General features: G+C 39.1%; 1 protein-coding gene across 4 annotated transcripts in view; it reads right to left on the reverse strand.

The window, feature by feature from the left end:
* Positions 1-1,223: 1,223 nt before the first annotated feature.
* LOC111225674 (la-related protein 1B-like) overlaps positions 1,224-19,229 on the reverse strand; it is a 30,247-nt gene continuing 12,241 nt past the window's right edge. For all 4 annotated transcript variants that reach the window (XM_022750690.1, XM_022750688.1, XM_022750689.1 and 1 more), the window contains 12 exons: positions 17,723-17,867; positions 17,110-17,287; positions 15,878-16,053; positions 13,692-14,051; positions 9,972-10,086; positions 9,489-9,658; positions 8,044-8,150; positions 7,065-7,225; positions 6,724-6,868; positions 5,155-5,264; positions 3,996-4,123; positions 1,224-2,743 (listed from right to left, as the gene is read on the reverse strand). In XM_022750690.1, coding sequence (XP_022606411.1) covers positions 2,453-2,743; positions 3,996-4,123; positions 5,155-5,264; positions 6,724-6,868; positions 7,065-7,225; positions 8,044-8,150; positions 9,489-9,658; positions 9,972-10,086; positions 13,692-14,051; positions 15,878-16,053; positions 17,110-17,287; positions 17,723-17,867 — 2,086 coding nt within the window. In that variant the 3' untranslated portion in view covers positions 1,224-2,452. The remainder of the gene's footprint in view (positions 2,744-3,995; positions 4,124-5,154; positions 5,265-6,723; positions 6,869-7,064; positions 7,226-8,043; positions 8,151-9,488; positions 9,659-9,971; positions 10,087-13,691; positions 14,052-15,877; positions 16,054-17,109; positions 17,288-17,722; positions 17,868-19,229) is intronic.

Raw genomic sequence — 19,229 nt, forward strand, 5'->3', positions numbered from 1 at the left:
CTGCGTTCACGACCTGTCGAAAGAACGGAACCACTAGTTGAGCAGCGTTTGGTCTTGTCACATTGCGTTCTGGTACGCATACTTAAGCTAGCCATCGTATGTTAAATATAGGACCGCAAGGAACGATTATTTTAATCATCGATCATTCTACAGCTTGTTTTGTCGATTAATCAGTTAATCGTTTTGTCTAAAGAATGTCACCAAGTCACTAGTTCCCAGCGTCCAAATCGACGTTTTAAATGTCTGACCAACGGTCCAAAAACCCATTTACTATCACAGAACAACAATGACGCAAAACGATCAAAAAGTGTCATAAAGCTTCAAAGAGATGAAACCAGAAAATATAAAATAACTATTTCCAAGGTTGATACATATTTTAAAACTTTGCTTCTCTGAAATTTTAAACCAAAATTCACCCGGTACAACATCTACTGTTACAGGTTACAGCACATCACAGTTCAAGAAGTCCTCTTTTGAGCCACAGCATTTTAAAAATGATAATTACGAGGAACACACCAAGGCAGCAAGGCACCCGCCTACCACTGTTGAGTTGGTTGAAACCGAAATCTTGATGAATTTTGTCCCTCCAACAGGACCCGTAGCGTAAAAACAGCCACTAAAATACAATAAAACTAAAATAACCCAACCCTATTAAAATATTTATTGAATGGTTTACCTTGTTTATTCACCTGTTCATGTCATGTTTTAATAGTGTGAAAATATGATCATGTAAGAAGCATTTTCAGGCAAAAATACACATTTCTAATACAACTAAAGCCATTTTCTTCTTTATAAAAACAATATTATGATCACAAATGTTTTTCTTGAATGCTATATTATTGTTTGTTCTTGCTTTTATGCTCACTTTTACCTCTCTTCACCTGTGTTGTCCTTTTCATTCAGCCGTTATCTGCTATTTGCACACTTTATGTAAACACTTCCTCCTAACTGCTTGCTTACACCGTTAGAGATGATAAGTAGTGAAATGCACTTGGTGGAACAAATCTCACTTTAGATTTACAGCTGATCATCAGACAGTTTGAATTGGGGTGATGACAGCTGATGAATTTCACTGTTGCTGGGAACAAAAACCTGCTGATCAGGCTCGATGACTGCCTCACCAACACCAGAGAATATCAAAAGGTGGAGGAGGTGGAAATCTGTAGAGGGAGCTAACTAAGAGTAGAACAGATCACACAAACACAACTTAATACAATCAACTGTTATTTTATATTTTTTTGCATTTTACAATTCATTAACATGCACTGCTTTAGCCTAAAACACACTCAAAAACCACATTACCGATAAAACAAATCACTTCTTAAAATCAAAACGATAATTGAATAGCAAATGATTTTTTATAGTATTTACATTTTTTTTTCTTTAAATTCAACTCTAAAACCTCTTAAGTCCACTGATGAAGTAAAGGAAAGTTAACAATTAAAGTGCTCTAGAGCACCAAGCCTCAAACATAATATGAAGTAAACTAAAATATACTGTAGTTTTATGATGCTAGCGCACACCCATAATTCCAGCAGAAACATTTTTTTTATCATATTCAATAGCAAAAGCCATTTAAAACTGCACTGATTACCTAAGACTATTCCATCAATCAAGTAAATGGAAAAATAAAAACAAAAATAAAACAATAAATTATACTACCTCTGGGTGTAAAACGGGACTTAATGTAAAGCTTCCCAGATAGATTTTCCTGGTTTTAATTAAAAACCAACATGATAGTTCAGCTGTGATGCCTGTCAGTCAGACTAAGAAACATCAGGGCACATCTGTTACGAAGCAGCAGCCTCAGGGGGTCAGTCCTTCACAAATTTATGACTGCAACTGTCAACTTTGATTGTCATGATGAAAACAAAAGACATATATGTCTCAAGACAAAAAAGAAAAAAATAAAATAAAAAAAAAAAAACTGCGAGTGGTGTCAGTTTTAAACACATTCAAACCCCGAAGAATCAGTTGGGAAGACTTTAAAAAGCGGAATTTGGACTATTTTGTCACTCCTCGCCCTCCAGTCGTCCTGGTGAATCAGATTAAGGCACACAAGACTATCTGCAGTATGTCTTATCTTGGCAAACTAGAATCACAGTTCAAAAGCTCTTTACAGACCAGAGCGGTTGACATATTGTGGAGATCAACAAACTTGTTGAAAAGAGTTTTGGCATCTGAGAGAAACAAAAGGCAAAATGCAGGGAATGCATTTTTTTTTTTTTTTTGTAAACATTATGAGCTGTCAGGCGCACAGATTCAAGCTCACTGCCTATGCTTGCTTTAAATGAAATGCACTGATAAAAACAATCAAATTAAGTCAACCACGCTCAGTCTCTCTTCATACCCAAACAGTTTGCCGCTGAAAAGAGCGAACGCTGAGCTCAGAGCTGCTGCCGCCTCGCTCTGCATCTCTTCTATCCAAACCCACACCTCAGTGAGGGAGCTTTCATTTATTTGGTGCAACACTTTCCTTCTTCCCGGCTCCGGTATCCATCTTCTTGGCCTGTGCGGCTGCTCCTGCTGCTGGTTTCTGGGTGTTTTCTTTGGGTTGTTTCTGTGCAGCGGCGTTGGCAGCGGCAGCAGGTTGAGCGGCGGCGGCGGCAGCGCTGGCGCTGGAGGATTTGGAGGCCTGTGTGGGCTTTGAGGTAGTGTTGGAAGGATGTCGTCGACGCCTCCCTTCATCCCCAGCCGAGGATGAGTGACGTCTTCTCCTGCCTCCCTCCTCTCCCATTGGTGGCTGCGGATACAGAGGTCAAAGGTCAGAATTATCATCAAACAAGGACACAATAATAACAGCGGGTCTGTCCGCGTCCCCACACATGGTACCTACTTGTGTGACGTACTTCCATTAACTGCCAGTGTCTAAGTGTACATTAAGAAACATGGAGGTTTATCACAGCTCTCTGGGACACACTTGTTTAATGTGGACATCCCACACCTCTCGCTCACACATGGCTCTATGCAGCACAACGTTTTGTTTGTTTAAATTCCACATCAGTAAGTAATCAGGATCAATAATCTACTACAATCACAGTCAGACACGATAAAGGTTCCCGGTGGAGTTTTAGACCATAAGCAGCACTAAAGGCGGCTCCTTGTCAAAGATGCACACAATGCCTTTTGTTGAGACACAGTGAATGTAAACAAAGTTTGTTTGTTTGTTTGTTTACAAGAACACTCCACAGGGCATCTGTAAGGAGTAATACCATTAATACAGTAATTAAATCCAGTGATCCACAAACATGTGGGCCTACTGTAAGTAAATGAGACAGTGTAATAATATTTTGATTTTGTTTAAAATTACTCATAAAACTAAATGATATGTAATATTTAAGTTGACAGTGTGAGAGGATAGGGTGAAACAAACAAACAAAAAAACCCCTCAGAACCAGCAGGAAGTTGCATAACATGAGCAGTGTCATATGAACTAATTTAGTAGCAGCTCAACCTGGTTATTAGACAAAGGAATCTCAACTTTCACTTTCACTTTTCATTATAATCTATTGTCAACATCTCATATGTTGAGAAATGCAGCTCATTCACTTGAGCCCAAACATATTTACTTTACTGTAAACGTATACAGTTACAATTATGTCAATTATCAAAAACCTTTCCTCTATGATTCTGTCATTACTGACAAAAAAGATTTAAGATTTATCTTTCACTGACCTGAGCGATTAATACTGTAAATTAGAGCCTCAATCTCTTATTTTATTCTCCCTCCGTTACAGGATGGTGTTCACATGTCTGGACCTCGTTTTAGTAGTAATATTTTTCTTGAGTCCAAAAAACAAGTAGAATTAACTCAGAAAGAAAACACAAGTACGTTTGTTCATTACATGTTGGGAGAGTTTGGAGATACGAGGCTTTAATTTCCACCTAAAATCATATTAGTGATAACTGAGACATTGAGTCAACAGACTCAGACATGCTTAACACACGGCAGCCTTTTAAAAACCATCAGCTTGTCTAATTCACTGGACACTCACCACCACCCTGAAGTCCTCCAGGTTCTTGAATTGGGAGAGGTGTTCCTGCAGCTTCGGGTCTATGGGCTGGTTCTTCATCTTTGAATACTTCAAGAAGGCCCAGAACTTCTCCAGTCCATACAACTGACCTGGAGGAGGAGGAAACAGGACGGATCAGGACTGATTCACTGTTTCAATGCGAGCGTTTCAGATCACACCACTTTTTAAATAACAGATGTACATTATCAACATTGTGTTGTTTCTCTTTAGTTTATGAAAATTTCAGAGAGGGAAATTCAACACAAGAACACCAAAAATTTAGGAATGATTGCATTTCACAATGAATCCATGAACTATTCAAATTAATAAGTCCATTAGCATAGCAGCTTATGACTCATTAGTGCAGTATGTGGTGGTGGTAAGTCTTGTTAACGTCTGCACTAAAACCTCTCTGACAGATCTCCAGTCTGTGGGGGTTCGAATGGGAAACGTTTTACTGAACACCAAAATAAATCAGCTGGAAATAAGTGGCTGAGGCCATTTCTGGCAGCGCTCCATTCTGCTCCACTGAGTCACTCACAGCGGTGGAATGGGTTGAGAAATCGACTTTAATCCTGTTTTTCCTCTTTTCACACAACTACACATTCACAGCTCAGAGGGGTGAGACTCTGCAAAGTGCACTTTAAAGTCGGGTGAAGCAGGTTTACAGGACATTAAACACTTGTTTTTATTTTAACCCTAACCCTATTTAGCATTTATAAGATACTTTATAACAGACTGTAATGTAGTTGTAAACAGATATATTATTATTATTATATTATTATTATATTATTATTTCAATTAATGTCTTTGTTTACTATGACTCATCTTATAAAGCAGTTATTAATTACCTGTCTTCAGTAATTTTAATTGTACTACATATATATATATATATATATATATATATATATATATCTGTTATATTACTACTATATATAAACTATTTGTTAATCTCAACATGAGGAGTTGTATTTTTTCTTTTTCTGTTGTTGCTGTTGTTTGTATTGTCAACAATGTTTTGTTGAATTGGGAAAAAATAACAAATAAAGTGCTATGTGATTTTATTCTGAAAATCCTGGTAAACCAGTGAAAGTGGGCGGTGAAGTTTGGGACAGTTTGGTTACTTTATGATGTTAATTACCTTTCTCAAAGTCCTTGAGGGTCTCTTCTTGAAAGTCCTTGAACAGCTCTAACCTGAATCTCTTCTCCAAACCGTAGCTGTAGTATCTGAAGAGACATTCCAGTCCATATCTGCAGGGGAAACACAAATATTTACCTGCACTCTGACCTCACTAACAAGTACACAAATGACACTCTGGCTTCAAATCTGGCTTCTGGACACTTATATATATTTACACGGACAGGATGTCGTGTGATGTAATTGCTGCACTGTAAACTGATCTTCAGTGAACCAGCCACTTTCCGACAAACGTCTCCCAACATTTTGCACAGAAGCAGCTTTGTCTCAGGGATTATGATCATGTCGCTGACGGAGGAACCAGACCGACGAGTTGACCTGTTTTTGATTAAATGAAGTCAAAGCGAGCTGCTGCATAAACAGCTGATGGGGTTGATTAAACATCTGCTCACACACCCTGAAACTACACTCACTCCCAACTGCAACATGCAGGGCTGAGCCGCCCACTTCTTTAGACACACATAAGAAGAATGTGGGTTTGGCAGGTGTGTGAAGGTGCTTCTGGCAAAGAGTGGTGCAAACAGTTAACCCTCTGCTGTCGAATAATGGCCGTCAAACTCTGCTGCTCCGGAGCGAGCACTGCATTCACCAACAGAAATATTAATCAACAAATGCACCGTAATCATTGTCATGTAAGAAAACAGAACTAACACCATCCATTTTAAAATCACTTCCTCGTGACCTACTTGTTGTCAATCCTCCACTCAAAAACACAGATGCATCAATGTTTGCTTTTCAAATGTTTGCAGAAAGTAAACCAAACTTGTTTCCATGGAGATACAATCAAAAGAAACTGTCACAGGCTGCATTTGGACTGATCACTTAATATTTTAGGTTATACAATAATTATATCAACTGATCTCATGAGTTGTTGTATGTAAAATAAATGTGATAAAAAGGATGATATCGCTCCTTTGAACAACTCACTGATGAGTTAATACACTCACAATACAAAAACACACCCATTAGCATTTAGCTAAAACTCTGTGAACCACCATTTAATTGTCTTGACTAGTGCAACAAGCTAAAACATCAGTTCCTGCAGCTACAGATCTACAGATAAAGATCTTGTGAGTACGAATTAGCTTTCGTTTTACTATAACAGATAATATACTCAACTGACATAATTACAAGGAAAATATCTGTTTTTTGTCTATGGTTGACGGCAATGAGCTTCTGACACTTGAGGTAATTTTTCAATAAACTTAACAGTTAATGGAAAAATAACTGTTGGTTGCAGACGTAGTAAATATCTTTATTAAGATCAACTGTCACCAGTAAGTAAGACAGGGAGGAAGACGCTAAAAGAGGCTTCAGGGCCTGAGGGTGTGGCTTTAATAGACAAACGAGATCAACTCATGTTTACTGTTTACTTGTTTCCAGGCCTCCATTTCACCACAGTTTGGTTTGTTTGAATTTCTAAACCAATACTTTGCATTTCCTGTCTCAGGTACCGAAATATGTTTGCATGGAGCTCAGTGTTTAATCAGCAGCCTCATTCGGCCGCCTCACCTGTAGTTGTCTTTGGCGTCCTCCACAGCATACTGTTTGAACTCCTCGTACATCTTCCTGTTGAAGTTGTCCCTCAGGAAAAAGGACCAGAACCTGAACAGAGTGTTCATCTCCTGAGACTGGCCGATCCCCAACCGTTTCCTCTCTGAAAAAACATCGATTCACGTCTTCAATACACAGGGGCTTGACAGGTTAATCACGATCCTGAGTAATCTACATGAAACTAATACATTTCCGATTTGGACTAATTCGGTTTCAGACTCAAACCATGTTGAGTGGTGATGGTGTTATGGAGCAGGTGGGTGTGCATGAGAGTTCATGTCAGCTTTTCGGTTCCGTACCGTTAAGGCACCGTCGGCGGTACTTGTGGTACCCCTGCTGGGTGAAGCCATTGTCCTTCAGCAGCTCGTGGGATGGATGCCAGAACTTGGGCAGAGACTGGGGGGTGCAGCCGTAGCTTCCTGACAGCGGGGCTCCTTCTGATGGAGAGGCGTTGGAGCTGCTGCAGGAGGACGGAGGAAGAGGACGAAGAATCGTTTGAGTGCCGGGGGAATAAAATTCACACATCTTTAACATTATATTGTTTAAGCTAACATCTGTCCAGGGACTCCAGATGTACAACAGCCTTGTGGCTAACTCTGGTACATTTACAGCAGTGTTTATCACTGTGCACTGATACTAGGGACATGCCGCTCCAATCAAGACACACTTTAATTAACTGAATCTATTAAATATGATGAAATTATCATGAACTTGTGAACTTGCATTTTCCTCTCTTAACACAAATTCTCACTAAATGTGTAACTGATTAATCAGAAAAATAACCGACAAAATAAGCGATAAAGAAAATAATAATTAGCCATAGTTCTACTACAATGCTAAGAAACCACTTTCACAAAGTGGAGCTGTTTAAAAATTGAGCAAAATGGTGCTTTAACTTTAAATCCATGTTTTTAATACATCCGCCAAGGAGACGGCGTTTTCAGGAGTGTCTGTTAATTTGTCTGCATGATTATGCAAAAAGTACTGCACCGATTTACACAGAACTTATTGGAGGGATGGGTCATAGGCCAGAGAAGAATACTTCCATATTAAATGACTCCAAAGTAACCTGATCAGGGGATCAAGTCACCGTTTGAGGCTATGAAAAGCACTTCAGCATCTTGTTTTATGTGTAATGATACAGTGAAGTGATTAAAGGTCAACTGTGAATGGAGGAAGTGACCAGATTGACGACTTCTTTTGTATGTGTCACCTGAATGTACAGGTATATACACAGCTGAAACAACAGTGACGAAGGAGTGAAACGAGCAGTCGGACCTGATGGATGCAGAGCGCGGTCGGTGCTCACGGGAGTCCATCACCCAGCCGATGTGGGCCTCCTGAGGGGGGTTGGAGCTGTGACGGGTCTTCTTCTTCCTCGGAGTCTGGAACGGAAAATCACAACAAAAGATTCATGATATTCATATGTTACAAAAAGCTGCTCACCAGGACAGGACACGGGGATCCCTGATAACTGATTAAACTTTGGTTGAGTCTGTACGGTTTGTTTTGTTTTAGAGAGAGATGAGAGAAGTTGGGCTCAGCATGTGTATAACTCTACATTATCACAAATATTACAAATCGAGACGGTATTTTGAAGGAAATCCTGCTCTAAACTGAGCTTCAGTGGTGGAATATAAAATGAGGCCTTGAAACTACATTTGATTCTCGGCAGGTGAAAACAAACAGAAGTATTTGCAAATGTTACATGACCCTTTTTGGTAAAAGTAACCTTGTAAAAATGCAAAAGAGACAATAGGCAGGCACCGTCTACCTGTGGATCAGGTTCATGTACAGTACATGCAAAACAGTTCTCGTACTATGCACAACAACAACAACAAAAAAGAAGCTCAGGTTACATTAAGAATAGGAAGAAATGCAAAGACAGAAACTGCACAAACAAGTCACCAGGCCTTGAACAGGAATCAATGTATGAATGAACTGCAGATCAGCAAACTGAGCAACTATTGTCTGCCCTGACTGTTGCATCACGCAGCAAATTTCACAGTTAGGAATCAACCATGGTCTCAAAAATAAAATTACAACACCATGGAAATCATAAAGCCAAAGCAACATCATACTCATCATTGACCTGAAAAAAATTTGAATACAACAAACAAGGGAGGGAAAAGCGAAAAGGGACACTTGAACCCTGAGAGAAACACTGAGCTGAGTCACAACAGCTGTTTTGGGATTGTGTCCTGTTCAAACGAAGCAACGTCTGCTTTAACAGTTCAACCAAAAACCATGTTATTGTCAGAGGCCTGAAGGTGTTAAATTATACAGTTATCCAAAACTAAAACGGCAACCATCTGAGGAACATCTGAAAAGACAAATATAATTATGTGTATCAGAATCATCTTATTTTCTGGCTTTTAATCATCTTGTGTTTATTATTTATTTTAAAAAGACGCTCCTAGAAGTCATCATACATTAACGAGTGCTTCCTTCTCACTTATAGGAAGCTCAGAGCATCTTAAGAAGAACAAAAACTACAGGTTTTTATTGTTTTGGTTAATTTGTAAGAATATATTTATTTTACCATTAACAAGAAAGTTCCGTGTTTAACGGCGTTTGATGTAAAATGACTGATAGATAATGTTTATAGACAATAAGAAAATCAATAATCGCCTTTATAAACGTGTGAAGTGCTCAGTACAACGACAGCAGCCTCATCCTCTCTCTGTTATTAATCTCTGTCCATACAGAGAAATAGACCTCACCTGCCCATCGATGGTGCCGCTCTCCTTCATGACGGGGTAGAAGCGGGGCGTCTTGTTGGGGTCCTGGCGTCCGGGGGTGCGAGGCGTTCTGGGGGTTCGGGGTTGGTGAGAGCTGGGCGACTCTGGGACCGTCGTAGGCAGAGAGCGGGCCAGTTCTGCTCCACCGTCCACTGAGAACACATTGTTTACAAAAAATGTATATTCACACTAATTGATTATCGTCCGATTACTTTCCTACAGTTGTGATTACATAACATTCATGTGATGCTGAGCTCCAGATTGACGCCAAAATTACTGAGTTTATTTATTTATTTATATATACACCAATAGCTCCCTAGTTATGCAAAAATAAACAAAATCCCATCAGAAACTGCCGCAGCAGAAGCAGAGGTTTAAGAAATATAAAGAGGGCGTGTTTCAAACTGCAGAAAGCAGCAGACAGGATGCTCAGCTTGTGTGAAACTAGCAGCTCTGTCAACACACCTGGCATCGGAGGAGGTGGGACTTCCTGGTTCGCCTCAACGGGCACTTTGGGGGCGAGTGTCTCAAACTCATCTTTACTGATGACGTTCAGCTTCTTGAAGTTCTCCACTTCCTGCTGAGGAACAGTCAAAAGAAAAGCAGAGGATCAGCTTCTTATAAACAAGTGAGTTAAGTTATGTTCCTGAAACATTACAGTGTAGAAGGCAAAAGTCGAACCTGAGGCATCAAATAAAGATATTATTATTGAATTATAATTACAAGAAAATTGGCACGTTTTACATTTTTATTTCTATAATGAGCTGAGAATTAAGCACATTTCACTGGGCTTTGAACTTGTAAGAATTTATCACATTTATTACATTTTTACATCAGTTTAATTTTTTTTCACTCTTATCATTTAATTGTCCTTTTACTTCTACTACTACCTAAATTATAGTTTTCACCTATACATATTTTTGATTTGAACTGCAGCAATTAGTCAATTAATCTATCTAATAAATCAAGAAAAACTAATCTGCAGCTATTTAAATAATCAAATGATAATTTCAGTCATTTTTAATTAAAGAGAAGCCAAATATATGACTTTTAAAGATTTAAAAACTTAAATTTTGTCACTATTTTCTTACATTTTATGGACAAAAAAATTAATAAGTAATGAAAATAATCGTCAGTTGCATCCCTAGTTTTAATTTTAGGTGTTTTGTGACAACATAATCCTGACAACAATCTTTATTATCTTAAAGTGAAAAAAAAAAAAAAGTTGTACAAATATTAAAAAATGATGTCATTCGAAACAAACCGATAAGAAGTTTTACAGGTCTCTAAGGGTCAACACGGTTACTGCATTATCACATGCAACTTTGTCCAAAAATTAAACTGTAGGATGAAACAATCAACATTACACATCAAAGTATTCCTGCACCACACTCAGATATGAAAACATAATAATGTGACCTCTCTGGCCACGTTACAGGCTGTATAAACTGATAACGGTGCAACATGGTGGTAAAAAATACGCGATACGCCAGCGGCTGCAGCCCTGCAGGCCTGTGTGACACACAGCAGCTGTGCAGCGTACTTTGAACTTTACACAGCAGCGTAAGAGGGAGGAGAGAGAGGGAGAGAGAGAAAAGCCCAGTTAACCTTGGAGTGTGTGTGTTCAGGCGTGACATTTCCCACATGTGGAGACATTGCTGACAACCTTTGAGCCCAGAGTGAGCTGACGGTGCTGAAAGCTCAACGTCAACAACCAAAAAAAGGGAAAGTTGTTGGCATTTTTCAGGATTCAAACAGTGTCACGATTGGATGAACAATTTCAGCTTTTACACTGTGTAAATATCATTAGCATGATATTAGCATGAATGATATTTACCGTTGAGACTTCACATATTGACTCAATTTCATTTGACCTTTCCATTTCATTTCTTTTTATACTAAATCACATTTTTCTCACAACCGTAGTTAAATTGACTTTTCAGAGGATGATACAGTATAGCATGCAAAACATACAATAAAATATCATGTATGGTATTTATGTATTTTACTGTGAACTTTTGGTCAACTTTTTGAAGTCCTTCTTTTCAACTTCCACTTCACACTTTCTGAACTAATGTTGAACTTTCAGTTACATTCAAGGAATAAAAGGATGTTTTGATCCATTTTCACTTCTTGAAAGCTACAGGGATGTGTTCAACTGCTGATGAAAGAGATACAAGTTTTGTGTTTCAATTTGCCAATTTATTTTATAGTATGAATTTTAAAGCTATAATGGAGGATAAGTGTCTGTGGCTGCACATGGGTCATTGAGAATCACTAAACAACACTGCATACTACTACACTGATCCTGAAGCATAAAATACTACTACATAATCATGTACCTGTAATAAAATGAGATCATATAACGCCGTGTAACCTATAGAGAGTGCTTCTGCAGACGTCGCAGCTTTTCCAAAAAGCAGGTCAGCCAGCTCTGGAAGCAGCTGTGTGACACACATGTAGTCTGGAGGCTCGTACAAGTAGTGGTTTATTTTGGTCCCACTATACACGGTGTGAAGTTTAACAGCTCTGTCGTGAAGTCTTTATGTCAAAGTGTCAGCAGCGCAGAGCCTCTGAATCCTAAAAACTGCAGATAAAACCAGCAGAGTGCAACTTTTTTGAACCTCGATATATTTTTTTAATGGCTGACTATTTTATAAAATTAGCTTAGAAAATAATGAGTTAGGACACAATGTGTTAAATGTCTACTTTTTGGAAATCAAGTTATCATAACACACACAAAAGGCCATTTTGGGTCAAAAGCATGGCTGCCTATCTGTGGAAAACATAGTGTTTTTATATCTAAGCAAAGAACTGTCCAATATAACTCAAGCTTCATGAAATCAGTGCGTTTATTCTGCTCTATCTTTGTCAAGTCCACTGAGGTCCAGGAGGAGACTTTGAATAGGTCTCTGAGGAGGTCACTAATAAAATAAACATTTATATTAAACAGCTACAGATTATCTCAAGAAAATATTTCCCCTGCTGCCACAAATAAAATTTACAGAAAATCCTTTTTTAAATTCTGGCGAACAGTAAAAGGAAAATGTCAGTGTTCCCATGTCTGTAAAAGTTGCTTCATGTTTTCAGGGGATGTTTTCGTCTCAAACTGTAAAATAAGAATGAAGAACATTTCTTATGGGAAATAAAAGTAAAGCATCAGACTGTGGGTCTCAGTGTGCTGTGTATATTGTGTCCAGCAGCTCGGCTGTTAAATCACTGTGTTTTTGTCTTGAACTGTGAACAGTGACGCACTGGCACCGTGACTGTAGCTGCATAAAGCTGAAAAATTCAGTAGCTGCGGATTCAATAACAGGAAGTGAATCAAATGTTGCAAAAGCCAAACAACCTGAACAATCTGGTTTACTGACTGTAGGTCAGCTGGATGCCAACATTAGCTCTGGGTTTTGGTGTTTACTTTGAGCTTCTAATCCAAACTCTGGTATTTAACCGATCAAAAGTTTCAGAAATACTAAACTGATCTTGTTTCGTCAGCCTATGTTATATCGACATATATTATGTTTTCTCCATGTAGTTCGTCTGGCTGAAAGACAAATTTCCCTTTTGGAAGGACAAACTTAAAGCAAAAGGAATATAAATTTCTTATTTTGCAGTCTAACCAAGATAAATAAGTTATCTTATCTTCTTTCCTATATGGAGGAAAGAAGAAACACTAATCATGTGTTTCCAACAACTCCACATCTGTGCGTGTTGTATTTGTGTATCGAAATAGAAATTACCAACAATCTTTTCGTGGAAATTGCAATAAAAGAAGAAAATGTTGTGAGGATCTTGTGACATACCAGCTGCTGCCCGTTCTGTGAGTGCTTGCGTCATGTATAACCCTGCTTGTTCAGACATGACTTGAAACACGAGTTTTGTATGTAAATTTTAGTACTGGTGGTCTTTTTGCTACTGTCAGTGCTCTTCTTCACCTCTCTGTGACGGTTCCCTAAAATTAAGTATTTTTATTTAACTGTCAATCCAAGGAGGGATATACTTGGGATATATAAGTTGGAAGAAATTGCCAGTAGGGATGAAAATACATAAAAAAAAGCCATAACTAAAAGCTAAAGCCCAAACTTTGGAAGCTTTCTAAAGCATCATTGGTCAGTAAAAATCAAACTGTTAATTTTCTTTTTCTAATTTCCATTCTCGAGACACTGTACTCCATGTTTTTCTTACCTTGCTGCACTCGATCTGCTCCTCTCCCTTCCACAGGTCCTGCTCGTAGTAGTACAGCCCGTCATTGATGGCTTTGGCCAGGTCGGCGGTGATCTTGGCTCGGGACTCGTGGTTGCCTGTTCGGTCGCCGCTGGGGTGTTTGCGGAGGTAAGGAGGGGTCTGGGTGACGATGAGGATCTTGTTGACGTCTTGGTCGTCCAGCTCGTAGTCCGAGTCGTCCTCGTCTGACCAGTCGGTGAACTTGTTTTTCCTTGGCGCCAACTGCTCCATTTCCTCGTCGAATAGGAAGTCCAGCTCCTCCTGATCGGGCTCGGCCTGTGGAGGAGCCTGGTGACTGGGAGGGGGTGTCTTGCTGTCCCCCTGGACGACACAGTGAACACACAGCCATGAGGAAAGGACCAGAGAAGACGTACATTTAACTTCAGGAGGGGATGATAGAAATGAGAGGATGTTTTTGAACAGCTGAATATTCAATAGATGCTAAATGCTGCTAAAACAAATGTGAAGACTCTTGACATATCATTACTTGAAACTGCTCGCTGCTATTTTCTTCACACTGCCTCAAGCTTGTAACAACCTCTAAACAAAACTACTAATCAAGAACCGATCAAACCACTGTTCACTAAATTAAACACTCAAAATTATATATGTTGTTAGTTAGAAATTACCACCTGAAAATATTCAAAAGTTATTTAAAATAAAGCCAAAATAACTGGAGAGGAATGTGCATGCTACAAATAGTAGCAATTAGAAGCGGTTAGTGACTTTTATTTTGAAAAGTGCCAGAAAAATAAAGCTTTTCTCAGCGACTAACTGAACACATGTTTGTTGGATGATTTACAGACTGTAATACTTCTCAATTTCTATGTTTAGTTACCTGAAGGAGCAAGAATATGAATGATCAAGATTACGAAAACTACCGCTGACGCTGAACTAATGAAACTTTATTTTATTCATAGATGAGATCCTCCCCTGATAGGAGGCCACTGGTACAATTTCATATTATAAGACAGAAAAGTTACAATCAAACTATCAATAATTACTTGCCCTGTTCTACAGGAAAAGCTTTTTGACGTGACACCGCACGGATAAACACCACACAATGGAAAACTGTTCCAAAAATAAAGCTGCCTGTGTCGCTTACATTGACGTAATGTGATATCTTCTTCACAGCTACTAACAATATTATATAAGTTAAGGGTCAGAGTCATACTTTGGATAGTGCTAGTCTCTTAATATAACTCAAAGTGTTAAACTTCACCCTACACCTGAGGGATAATAAGGAGCATCAGGGGAAACAGACAGATGATTGAAACAGGTGAAGTTACAAGGTTGAAAATGAATATGACAAATATGAAAATCCTGTGAGAGAAGAAAAGAAAATATGGCAGCTAATATGAGACGTGCAATAAATGAGAAGCACGGGGAAGAAAGTGGGAGAGGAAAAGGTGAGGTGAGAGGAGGAAGTACTCAACTGCAGAGGGGAGGTGGTCAGGTGGGAGCGGTGAGGGAGGAGAAGAGCCGACAACACACACATCATCACTGACATGCTGCCGGTCAAAAGATGGAGGACACAACAACAGAGAGATACAGGTGGAGGGGAGGAGACAGGTAATGAGAAACAGAGGAGTGATGATGGGAGGAGATGAAAGATAGAAATATGATGCTCGGACAGTTTTTTTTGTTTTCTTTTTTATTAAAATAAAGATTTTTAAGTTGCAAACAGTCTTTGGCTCTGGGCTGGTTGACTGCTGACTGTTCATCCTGGAATGAAAACTTCCCGCTACACTGCCCACTCACTTCCAGACACAATACCGAAATTCCCTAGATACTCTTTGGTCCTTTCCTGTTCTCAAAACTTTTTGTCCCTGAAGGGCCACCGTACACTAAGTCCCCATATCACACAGGTTCCTACTGTCCATCTTTTCCTATGAACAGTCATTTCACTTATTGTTATATTTGTTTTTATTGTCATTGTTTTTGTGTGGATCCCAGGTGGGAGCTAGTGGAGATCCAAATACATGAAAAGAATAAGAATAAGATGTCATGGCATTTCTTTATTAAATAATAATTAGCCTACTAGCTCCTGTGTTTAATGGTTAATTTCAGACACCGACATTTTGGGAACAGGCCTAAAGATGCCAAAATAGTCCCCGGTGTCTCTTTCCCTCCTTCTCCTTTCGTACCTTTGCCTTTCCAGAGGGCTGTTTGTGGCGTTTCTCCACCTGGATCCAGGCGTCAGGGTCCGGTTTCGGGGCATCTTTAACGGCGTGTGTGGCGGACTCCTGGCTGGTGGAGCCGGGCTCAGCCGAGTCCTGAGGTCCAGCAGACTCGGGGGGAGTCTCCTTTACAGGCGGTGAAGCTAAAAGACCCGACACACATCACACAGACACTCAACACAACCTTCAGCACGGCTATAAAATCACACATCACGCTGTCAGCTCTCATTTAGGAAACAAGGTGCTAAAGTCTGGAGCCTCAACACTGCTTTAGACTCTGCATCGCTCTATTTGATCAACAATAAATGTGATTAGAGAGAGAGAGAGAGGGGGGAAGTTTAGGTCAATTACTAGTTCATGCAGCTCATATCTACTACATATACTGAAATGTTTGTTTTTATGAGGCCCAGCAGGAACCAGAGGTAAAATGTTTGAGCTGAAATGACAAGTTGTTTGGCAAAATATTGATGGGAACAATTCATATTAAAACAATTTTGATAATGCATTGATCAAGTGCTAAAATTACAACAAAAAAAATCATTGGTTACACTTTTTAAAAATGAATATTTGCTGCTATTCTTTGTTTTCTAAGAAAACAAACTGAGTCTCTTTGGGTTTAAGGCTGTTGGTCGGACAAAATAAGACGCTTAATTACGTTTTGGAGACTTATGGACCGCTTTTTTATTTATTTACTATTTTGCAAGATTATATAGATTAAACAACCAATCAGTTGAGAAAATACTCTGCAAATTAATCAATAACAAAGATAATTGTAAACATTTATTACTAATTCATACCAGGGCTACAACCTCTGATTGCTTCTATTATCAATTAATATATCCACGTTTCAAAAGTGACATAAACATATCCTTCAAGCACTGAGTCATACTCCTGGATTTATCACTTGTGTCCACAAATGTGCAATTATTAACTAACAACACTGAAGTACGTAAGGGATAAGGCAGGTGATACTCTATATTATATCATTTTTTATTGTCCACAAGTCCCGTGATAAGATCAAAAGAAATGATAGACTATGAATCCGTTTCACTTTACTGACTTCCCTGCTCCAAACCAACTGGTTCCTGCTCAGGACATAAATCATTAAAAATGGGTCATGAATATATAGCTGCTATTTTTTATTTATTTTTTTTAAAAGAAAGGCTCAGTTATTTCCTAAAATACTGGTGAACACTGACCAGAGTTTGTGGGGTTGAGGGTCTGTCGAGGAACGAACTCAGGGCAGTTGATGAGCTGGGAGAAGTCGGTTCGAGGGGAACCCACGACTTGAGGGACAGGGATGGGCCAACGCTCCGGGTCGGTTTTACAGCGAACCCTGTCGTCCACCAGCTCCACCTCCGTGCTGCTCTTCAGAGCCTGGACACAAGGATTTATTAACACAAGGACAAATACATTTTCCCATAGCCATGAACTGTGTGCATAGCAGCGATAGCATAGCATACTGTATCTTAAAAATCTAATGAATTTATTTTCCTTAGCGTTTATTTAAAATTATTTCGATTGTTAAATTCACTAAAAAAAACAACAACAATTTTTCTCAAGGATCCGTCACAGCGAGCGTCTCAGTCTTGACCTCATCTTTCTCACTATGGGATGAAAAGGTTAAAGTGAATACACAACTGATGGTGCCAGTTATTCTGAGCTGTGTGTACCCAAGAGACCTGAAACATAACCTGGAGCCAAACAGTGAAAACTGTGTAACCAAATTAAAGTGATCACCAGAGGCAACACTGCAGCGTAGGATTACAGGGTGCAGCCGCACCATTGAACCGACGGATGATGCGATATTACCTCCATGATGAGGGTGATGTCGGTGGTGAGGGCCTGGACTCTGTGGAAGCTGGCGATGAGGGAGATGGGGAGGAAGCCCTGCGCGTCCATCTTTCTCCTCAGGAAGAAGTCTCGCTCCAGGTTGTGGAGGCTGAAGTAGTACTCGCTGGAGAGAGATGGCGTGGTACATTAAGTGCTCATTAAAATCTTTTAATCTTATTTAATTAGAAACCATGTCTGAGAATTACAACACCAACAAGAAGCCAGGAGAGCAGCTTAAAAATTTGCATTAATGAAGCTGCTAGTGCTAAAACAATTAACCTACTGAAAGTTGATCAAAGCTTTTTCATAATTAATTAATAATCTGAAGAAACACTCAATCAATTTAAGAGCATTTCAATGTCAAATGTTTAACACAGACTAAGTAACAAACTCGCAGCACGAAGTGTGAAATATAAGGGGGTTTACCAGACAGGCAGGGTTTAATGAAAGGTACTACCAAGTTGCATTATGGGAAGTGTGGTGGGTTTTTTTTTTGGGCTTGACACATACTAAACTAAAAGCAGGATATCTTAGACTCTGCTGCACAGATATTGATCTTGGAAGTTCAATACTAACCTGCTTAAAGTCATTTATCAAAAAAAAAAAAAAAAAAGTCAAATATTCTCCCGTTCCAAATTGCTGTTTTTTTAATTTGTCACATCGTTGTAAATTGTATATCTTTGATTTTACATTGTTGGTTGGAAAAAACAGCATCATTTTGGGCTCTGGCGTGTTTCAGACAATAAATGCTAATGGTTGTTGCGATCGCAGCTCATGGTATGCATCTTAACTGGCAGCCCAGACCTGAAAACAACTGTTACAATAACTGTAATAATTGTTATTTAAGTTTCAGTACCAATACTGAAATGTGACTTTTTTGATAGATTACATCGAGAAATATAAACATGTTTTCCTACAAAATACCTGATTTCATTTAACATAAGCTAAAAGCAGTCATATACAAATGTTGTCTAAACAAGGAAGCACTGCAAGAACTTAATAGGCCGATTTTCTAAATTTAAATGAGGAACTATCTGACCAAAGAATATCTAGACAAGATTATGAATTCGATTTGACATTCAATACTTTTTCAGTCAAGTATTGTGGTTCAGTACCCAGACCATGTCAGCTACAGACAGTAGAAGAAGATAAATGTATTTGTATTAAAGCATCATAGTGTATTATAAATGCTTAAAGTATGAAGCCACAATAAATGTAGAATCTCCTGACTAGTGCACAAAATCTGTAGACTGGAAAATCTCTGTCTATTACTTGTCACACCACTTAAAGTCACACACACACACACACACACACACACACACACACACACACACACACACACACACACACACACACACACACACACACACTGTACGTCTCTGATCTCATTACGAGGAGGCAGTGAAGATGAGCGGGGCCTTAAGTGCTTCATGATCAGAGACAACGGCAGCTGGATAACTATTAGCAATCTCCAGCTTCCCTTCGG

This window comes from Seriola dumerili, unplaced genomic scaffold, assembly GCF_002260705.1.
Source record: "Seriola dumerili isolate Sdu_G_001 unplaced genomic scaffold, Sdu_1.0 BDQW01000149.1, whole genome shotgun sequence".
In the NCBI taxonomy this organism is placed as follows: domain Eukaryota; kingdom Metazoa; phylum Chordata; class Actinopteri; order Carangiformes; family Carangidae; genus Seriola; species Seriola dumerili.